The sequence below is a fragment of the Pundamilia nyererei genome, unplaced genomic scaffold, assembly GCF_000239375.1.
Source record: "Pundamilia nyererei isolate P.nyererei 1_Seehausen unplaced genomic scaffold, PunNye1.0 scaffold00136, whole genome shotgun sequence".
Taxonomy (NCBI): Eukaryota; Metazoa; Chordata; class Actinopteri; order Cichliformes; family Cichlidae; genus Pundamilia; species Pundamilia nyererei.
In genome coordinates, this window is record NW_005187537.1 from 1,311,615 (window position 1) to 1,320,946 (window position 9,332).

Consider the following 9,332-nt stretch of genomic DNA (forward strand, 5'->3'; position numbering starts at 1 on the left):
AGAGAGAGAGAGTTGGGCCGACTTGCATTCAGACTGCTTTGTCTTGCTCGACTTCTGTGCTTTGTTTCATTGTTGTAAAAAAAGGTTTTTCCATTTTTATTTATTCATTGGTTATTTAAACTCTGGCTTGCTTAGGCAAATAATATACTAGGAAAAACTGATATTGATAAACAAAGTAGGTCATCACACACTAGCCACATGTAATTATGCCTCGAAAACATTTTCCAGGCCCTTCAAATGCATTACAACTTTGACCAAGCGTGTGACAAAAGAGCTTTTAGCAGCACTGAGGAAATCTGAAGAAAGCTGGTGAAGAAGAGGATGTTCCAATTCCTGTTGCTGCTTTTTTAGACACCGCAGTGGAAGTATAAGCCTGTCTGGGAAACTGTTGTGACACCTGACTGGAAGTGATAGCAACAAGGCAGGAGACTGTCCTAACACAGGCGTCACCCAGAGGATGCTGCTGTGGTTTACCGAGAGGAAGTTAACAGTGTGTGTTCAAGACATGGCAAAGGATAACGACAGAGAGAAAAACCTCATGTCTGTATGAAGGTCTGTGTCGTGAACAGTAGCAACAACACAGATCTCGGACCTGCAGCCAGACTGAATTAACAAATTCCTTGGAAAGAGTTAAAATTTTAGGTTTTAAAATGAATTTCACAGTCTCCCTGCTGAAATGAAATTCGTGGGGGTGGTAAGTTCTCCAGATAAAATTTTAGCTGTCTAAACTTAAGAACTAAGACAGACTACGATATTATTTAGAGACTAAGCATGGAAATCCCCAAAAGGGTATAAAGACACAGCATTTAATTGTAATGAAATATGTAAACTTAAAGCGATGCACAACATCACTTACTCTCTTACCCAAAATTAGAAGCAGAAGAAACAACTTACAGCAAAACTCCCTTCAATAATGTCAGTGTTTCAATATTAGTCTTGATTTGCATAAAACTGATCAAATATAAGGCTTGCCATTCAGCACTCTAACCCATCTTGACACCAACTTTACTTTGCACAGGTTGAATAATTCATGATACATTTAATAAAAAGGGGGAGAAAAAACAAATCTGGTTGGATTAATAAACCATTCCTGGTGTTGAGTCCACATAGGCGGCACAAAGATATAGTTTTCAGCTCTCCTTATACTTTGTTTTTACAGCAGTCTGCTGTCGTCTTCACTAGCTTGTACATGTTTTACAATTACAGGTGTGCTTCAATAGAAAAATAATTTCCTCCCCATTTCGATGTCTCCCTATCCTCCCCCTGTTTTCAGCTGGGTGGCACATGCCAGCTTTCTCTTGCCATCCTGTCAGCCTGCAGCAGATGTGACATCACTACAGCTCATCTCCACTCTGCCCCCCCCAACAAAAAAAAAAAAAAAAAAATTCTCCGACTCCCCCAGCATCTCTGTCTGTCTCCCACGCATTCCTTCTTTCTCTCTGCCTCTGCACACACAGCCATTTTGATCTAGCAAACAAGATCTGAGAGCCTCAGTAGAATAGAGAGAGGCGGGGAAAGGAGAAGAAGCAAGAGAATTGAGGAGAAAAAGAAAGCGAGGCAGGCTTTTCAGTTCAGTGAGATAAAGCTGAAGGAGTCACGTTGTTGTGTAACAGTAATCACACAAAAAAAAAACCTAGCTGTTTGGCTGCCATCTTGGCTCTGCTTTAAGTCACTTTTCTTCAATCAGGAACCACGTGACTTTCTGCATGAGGTAACGCCACTTTTACTGCAAAAGGCAGTAGGCGAGGGATGAAGGAGTGACTGAAAGGGAGAGGAAGAGAGGGTGAAAGAGGGAAAGGAAGAGGGGCGAGAGAGTGAGATGAGGAAGGCAGAAATGGGAGGGAGGGGTTAGAGTGGGATGGGTGAGAGACGGAGAGAGTGGTGAGCAAAGGGGAGCGCATGCTTGAGTGGGTGCATGCGAGAATGGGGGGGGGTATCTTCAGCTCACAGGCAATCTATTTTTACCATTTAGCCTGAACAAAGGATGTGATTGGCTCCACTGTGTTAGGACGAATCTCCTTCACGCAAGGAACAAAGCCTTAAAAAGGTTAATTCACAGCAAAGTCACAACAACAGCAGGATGTCACAGGGTTGTCACCGAGCTAGACAGCCATGAGAATGCCGTTCTTTATTCTGGCTTATAAACAGCAAGTATGCCAAGTGAAAAAACAAAACACATCTGTGCAATTCTGACCGAATAAATGTGAAAATGATGTTAGAACTATAGACAACTTGTTTTTACAATGTAGATTCATGCAGGAATGATGGGGAGGATCTCCCATTCAGGAACATACAAGAATGTAAACAAACCAGCCTTCAAATATAATGATTTACAGCATGCAGACACAGGGAGGGAGACAGAGAGAGAGAGAGAGAGAGAGAAAGAGAAACAGCAAACCAGCTTGGATCAACATGACTCTGGTTATTTGTGAGATCTACCAGCCTAAACTTGTCCTAGCAGGCTCCTCGTGATGGTGCACAAACGAGCGAGTGTACTTGCATCCTGCACTGCAAATTTTTCCAAGCACGCATGTGTAAGCCTATGTAAGTCTGTGACTGTTTAAGCGGTGGTACACGGCATGCACATGGCAGATCACTCTGGTGGACCGTGTTCTCCGTACATCCTTCAAAAACATGTGGATGTCATTAAAAGTTTCTGCTCCACAGTACGGTCTGTTAACAGGGGGAACGAAGGAGGCAGAGTCACTGAAATGCTACAGGAGGGAGAAAAGAACCTAGATAGTACAGAAACAAAAACATCTGAGAGAAGGACATCAAGCAGAGGCCCTAATATTACTCCATTTGATAGCTGATTGCCCATGAATCAGAGCAGCCCCATTAAAATGATACTGACACCCTAATTCAATCTGCCCTCTCCAAAATCCCCCGAGCAGATGCTACGATTCAATTTCTATCTGATATCTTTTCCAATGTGATGCACGGAGCCCGTCCCCTGGCACCGTGAGGCTTTTCACTGTGTGCAAGGCAACCATCTCTGTAGCCTGCCTGCTCTCAGTGGGATACTTTTAAAGAGAAATTGCTCCAAAGTCAAAAAAAGGGGGATCAAACACACCATGAAGAGAACAGATTAGAAGATGTACTTGATAAAAACTGCCAAAACATTTTGCTTGCCAGAGACTGACATGTGCAGACAGACTCCGACTGTACTAGATGCTCTTCCTCTTGCTCTGATAGAGTAGCACAAGAGCCAACTGTAGATCCTGAATATCAATAACACTCAATTCTGTGGTTATAATCCATACTTTAGCTAACCGTTAAAGCTTAAGAGTGCAAGTCTTATTTTCTGAAAGACATGCAGGAATGCAAAATGCAAAGTCACAATGACAAAGAGCTGTGCAATAGCCCAAATGTAGCTTAACTCTAGGCAAGTTGGTTAAGTCTTAAGTACCCTCATTAATAGTTTAAATCCATCAAGGGAGCTTTAAACCATTTTCAAGCAAGTAAATTAAAGTACTTTTGCCTCATTCAGTTCTGACCCCCGGGACAAATCTAAAATGTATGTGACACTAAGCAGTGAGTTCCAACAACTCTTCTAGATGTACAAGAGCCCTAATATCCGTTAAGCAGAACTACAGTGGCCAGATGAAGCTGAGAAATGGAGTACTTATTGATATCTCAGTCTCTGTATGTGGTAAAACTCAAAGAGCCATTGATCAACCGCACAGCAGGCTAGCGTGACTGAGAGGCTCTGCTGAACAACTCAATCCTAAAGTGTGGTAGCCTCAGTCTATAACCTTGTTTTAGGACATGTGCTGCGAGTGAAGCATGGATTCACCGCCACACTGCATGCCCACACAAACTCACACTCGCATAGCTTGACGTTGGCCCTAGGGGGGTTTGCAGCACTTTTACATAAGTCATCTTTTTGACAGCACCACTGAGCACAGAGACGGAGGAGGAAAGAGGGAGATCAGAGACAGGAAGAGATAAAGAAGAGAGAGTAGGCACTCACCGGGACATGCACAACCTCCAACAGACATCTTCTCACATGTTGGGTTCTTCTCTAAACGAAACAGCTGCACTCAGTCCACACGCTGCTCGCATGGGCCAACTCTGAGGAAAACAACACAGACAGAGGGGTGGAGAGATAAGAGGGAGTGGTACAAAGCAGAGCATGTACACCACAACTACACTCCTCTCTCTCTCCGTCAGAGGCAGGAAGTTGGCACTGGTGCTCTAGCTGCATCATTAATAGGCATATTGCAACACAAGTGGGAGGGAAAATAGAGAAAGGAGTGAAATAGGAAGAAAAGAGTGTGTGAGACTGGAGTAAGTAATATGGACTGGAGCAAGGGAGCGTGTGTGAAATGGAGAATGCAGGAGGGAGGCAATTAGAGCAAAGGAGAGGAAAAAGAGAAACTGCACAAGGTGTGTGTGTGTGCGCGTGCGTGTCAGTGATGCATCGTCTATTTTTGCCCGGTGCTGCTGTGGGAGATAAACATACTCAGTAGGAGCCCAGAGGCAGAGGGTCATTACCGCCAAACAAACACGCATGCACAAACACACTCTCACACACACACCGTGCCTCATGTATGACAGATTTTCATCTCTCTTTCCGTCTCCCTCTCCTTCCTTTTGTTTTTCTGCTGCAGAGAAAACGCGGGTGTTAATCACTACAGACAGTATCGATTAAAAATGCAAAGCCCACCTGGAGCGCAGGGACACCGGAGACCCATGGGAGGCAGGAGGCGCGTGCGTGCGCAAATGCGCACAAGCCCACAACCAAGAGCCGAGTGTAAACAGTCTGACTCCATTGCAAACGTCTGTTCAGCAAACCCTACTTCTTTTTCCTTTTTTTTTGGCTTTTTAATCTTACTGAACTGTCAGTTTAATCTCCTCACTCTGTTGATATTACTTTGACCTTTCTGCAGCTTGATGTGATTGTGATTCATTTCCTCTCCCTCCTCCATTTCACTGGTTTCCTTTTCCTTTCATCCCACAACTTCTCTTGGCCCAAGCGTGCCTGCTCTCTGAGCCAATAATCTCATAATCTCACACATCACTACACAAACACACAAGCACATAACCGACTCTCATAATTTAGATGTCTTTGTTGCTCATCTACTTCATCCTGTCAAATGGGTGAAAGTCTATGCGGTGAATTATCACCAAATTATTGAGACTAAACGGGAAACGGTGAAAAGGTTTAAAGATGATAGGAAATGAGCCTGGGTCATAACTGCGTCAGTAAATATCGGGCAGAATACTTTTTTTTTTTTTTAAACAAAGATGCACGTGTCCCAGAGGCCATTTCTGCATTACCAGTCAGAATTTGGAAAACCATGGAAAAAGTTTGCACTGTTTTTTTTTAATGCAGCATAATGAGTTAGGGTGCACACAAAGTAGCGCAGAAGAGTCAAAAAATAGATAGCAGTTAGCTCAAAAGTAATGGATCAGTGGTTGATCGCTACAAAAGGCACAAGTAAAAAGTTTAGTAAACAGCTAAAGTAGAAGATAAATGGCTAAAATAGAAGCCAGTAGAATAGTGTATGTCATGCAGTCCAGGTTACAGGTTAGCTGGCAATTTTACAGTATTTTCTTTTTTTTTTAAACAGTGCTGCCTAGTTTGGGTTGAAATTTAGTTTAAAAATATGACATATGTGTGGACTATGTGAAAAACTGGGGGGGGGTTGTTGATAGTGGGCTACATAACCACTGGTCTATGATATCCGTGTTGTCCCTGCATTAACAAAGGACTCCCAAGTGAGTTGAAGCCTCGTTTAACAAACCTCTGTTTTCCATTTTCTGTCACTCACAACCAATATGCCAACACAAGACAAACAACTGTCTCCACAGAAATGAAAGCTGACGGGCACATTCCCAACACAGCAGCTCACTGGCAGACGCATCACAGTTAAATGTCATACACAGTGTCAGACACTGCTCTTAGGACCAAGACACAATGAACAACCCTGCGGGCGTCCTCGTTTCCCTTTACTTGTCTTCTCCCCTCCTCTTTTCATTTGCCCTTCTCACACACAGACTTTTTTTGGCGTCTTTTGTTTCAACGGTGTTTGTCTTTCGGAGTCATCTCATCTCAATCTGCCGTTTCGTCACAGTTCAGTGTTTTTGTGCACCTCGATGGTCGCGATCAGTGGGTTTGACATCAAGACAACATCCTGCTACTTGTGAACTCTGAGCAACACAAGATATGAGAGAACAACAGAGACATCCCCAATAATGCAAGAAAAACAAACAGAAATAAAGAGCGTGAGGGAAGAAAGAGCAGGGAGGGTGTGCGAATGGGATTTTTGGAAATGGCTCCTGTTTCCAGGAGTGATAATGCTTTGAAGCAGAGCGCTTCAGCACTAACTGCACTGTTGTTCATCCTCTTTCTCACTCTCCTCTCTGCCTCTCACTCTCCCTGCTTGTGCAGATGCAGAGATTCCCGCTCTGTCAACACATTGCACAAAAAAGCTCTCTGAGAATAATGAAGTTCCCCCCTCTGTTCGCCTCCTTCTCTCCACTGTGGGAGCACGCAGCAGCAGCAGTTCCATAACACTATGTGACAGACAGCAAAGTGCCTGCACACAGACATGCTGCCAGCTTGGCTTACTGAGGCATGCGTCTCATCCTAGTGTGTTGTCTTTACACAGTGTAAAAACACTCCACAGAGCACCTTGATTCTTCATAAATATCTATTAAAATGTTTGAAAGGCTCTTGGTGCCACCATCGCCTTCCTCTCACTCTTTTGTCTTCCAGGTGTTCTACCCCCCCCGCTTTTCTTTTCTCCACTGTCTCTCTCACTCTCTCATTTACAGACAAACACTCTTAAATGTCCTCCATATCTGTGCTTACCTTTGTCTTCCTCTTTCTCCTCTTACCACACTCGCGCGAAAAAGTCCGCTCAGGCCAGCCACGCAGAGGAAACCAAGCTGGGCCAGCAGAGAGAGAGTGAGGGAGGAAGAATGTGATGAGCAGATGCAGATAGGAGACACAAATGGGTTGGGGGGTGGGGGGGGTGGGGGTCTAGTAGTGTGCAAATTGGATGATGAGAAGGAAGGAAGGAGGGAGGGAAGGAAGGAAGGAAGGAAGGAGGCGGGAGGCGGTGGAAGAGGGGAAATGAGAGGAGGGAGGGGGTGATGGTGGTGGTGGTGGTGGGGGGCTCTCAGCTGCACTGGTATGAATATGACGCAGAGGCAGCAGCCAGAGCCACTTCTCTCCTCTCCTTTCGAGCCCCATCCCTCCATACCCACCGACAGACAGGAGAGAGGGGAGAGAGAGGGCACTGTATCCATGGCAACGGCAGAGCAGCGGTAGGTAGCAGTTAGGGAGTGTGCTGGGGCACAGTGGTGTTCCTTTCTTTCCCTGTCTCTCCAACACACAGACAAGCTCATAAGTCCTACAGCTCCCACAGATGTACAGTATACAGCCGCTGATACGCTGAAGGAAAACACAGAGGAAACGTGGGCAGCACTGACTCATTTGGACATGACAGATAATGAGAAGCAGACTGTTTGGGTCTGTTGTGTCTCAGGAAACTTGGAAAACTGGGGCCAGAGAAGGTTTATTATACTCTAAATGCAGGGGGGCGGGGACAACTGTCAGCATCAAGTAATGAAATTGTTGTCTTTTGTGTCAAGACATGGATAATATGAAACACTGCAAGTGCAATGAGGCCAGTGCTTTGCAGTGATGCCAACAAGTGAAGCTGATGACAATCAGCAAAATAAACAGATTCCCTGGCGTTCAAGTTGAAAGACAAACATGTGGCAAGCAGAGACATTACTGTAGGAACAAATATGCAACACTTCTTTCCAGACATTGTTTTTTCTGTCTATACCTACATCTATTTAGCATATAATTTTATGTAGAAAAAAAACAGTCTAAAATAATTTTTCTTGTTTTGGGTTTTTGAGGTTGTATCTCTGTCTGTATGTCCTTTAGCTGAGTGGTCTCTTACAAGGGGAAACAAATCATGATTCAGTATATGTGAATTCAAGTTTGGTTTAACACTGAAAAACAGAACCCATGGCATGAAGTCAACACGGTAACCTAAATGACTCTCAAACATTTCTAAAATGAACATTGTTTCCAGTTGAGTTTCCAAGCAAATATAAAAAGATCTTAATATATATGGGTTTTTTCAAACAGTTCAGTTGGCAGTGGCTAAAATGCAGTTTCTTGCTTCTTTCCCATCTGGCGCCCACAGTTTTAGCCTATAATTACTTTCAGTGACCGTGGAAACAAGGAAGTAGGGAGAGCTTTCCAGGACTTGAGGGCACTTATGTTGCTGTTTTAATGTGAACATTTTTTTTACATGGACACAAATATCAAATATGCTAACCACAGCCACTGCAAAAGAACAACAATCTTTCCCTAAATAGACTCATCTACCACTTTGTTAGGTACATCTTGCCAGTTTGGATCACCTTTATTCATTTTTCACAGCATAGATTTACAAGGTGCTGCTGATAGCATCACACAGTTGGATGTTAAAGAAAGTAATTTGAGCTTTAATTTGGCACATTATCCTCCTGGGGGTAGCCATAAGATAATTGGGTACATATGAACAGTTGAACATGGTCAGCGTCAATGCTAAGGTACTCCGCAGCTTTTTAAGGATGGTCAAGTGGTAGTAAGGTGACCAGGATGGATCCATGCTTTCATGCTGTTTATGCCAAATTCTGACCCTACCATCCAAATGCTGCAGTAGAAACTGAGACTCATCAGACCAGACAACATTTTCCAGTCTTCTATTGTCCAGCTTTGGTAAGCTCCTGAAAACTCTTGCGTCAGTCTCCTGATCTTTAAGCAGCACCTTGTTTCTGCTTAAATCACCTTACTTCCCATTCTGATGCTCGATTTGAACTTCAGCAGGTCATCTTAGTCATGTCTACGTGGCTAAATGCATTGCACTGCTGACACGTCATTGACTAAATAACCTAATAAAGCGGCAGGTAATTTACATCTATGTTTTATCGACATAGCACGTAACATATTGGGTCAAGTGGTGGGGACAATCACTCAAATCACACAACTGATGAAGATTTTACAGTAAAGTCACGGGCTCTTGTCAGACTCTGTTTTCTGATTTTGAGTTATGGTTTTTGTAACACACTCCTTAGAATAATCCACGTACAAAATCAAGTTTGCGCAAAAGATTACCACTGCGACAACCTCGCTCAGACTAACCAAACACCACACTGCAGAGACATAGTGCTTCCCCTCAGAGCTTTGGTGACGTGAGTAAAAGACGATGGTGGAAATCTTTTGTCATGCGAAGTAATAAATGAAAGGCACAAGAAGATAGGCAAAACAGAGGGAGAGATTAAACTGGGTCAAATACAAAAGTGGGGGTGATGTGTTT

At 43.7% G+C, this 9,332-nt stretch overlaps 1 protein-coding gene across 4 annotated transcripts in view; it reads right to left on the bottom strand.

Moving 5' to 3' along the window:
- Window positions 1-6,974, bottom strand: part of ldb1a (LIM domain binding 1a) — a 17,147-nt gene extending 10,173 nt beyond the window's left edge. For all 4 annotated transcript variants that reach the window (XM_005743864.2, XM_005743863.2, XM_013913550.1 and 1 more), the window contains exons 1-2: window positions 6,821-6,974; window positions 3,974-4,074 (exon numbers count right to left, since the gene is read on the bottom strand). In XM_005743864.2, the coding sequence (XP_005743921.1) occupies window positions 3,974-4,001 (28 nt within the window). In that variant the 5' untranslated portion in view covers window positions 4,002-4,074; window positions 6,821-6,974. The remainder of the gene's footprint in view (window positions 1-3,973; window positions 4,075-6,820) is intronic.
- Window positions 6,975-9,332: the final 2,358 nt, after the last annotated feature.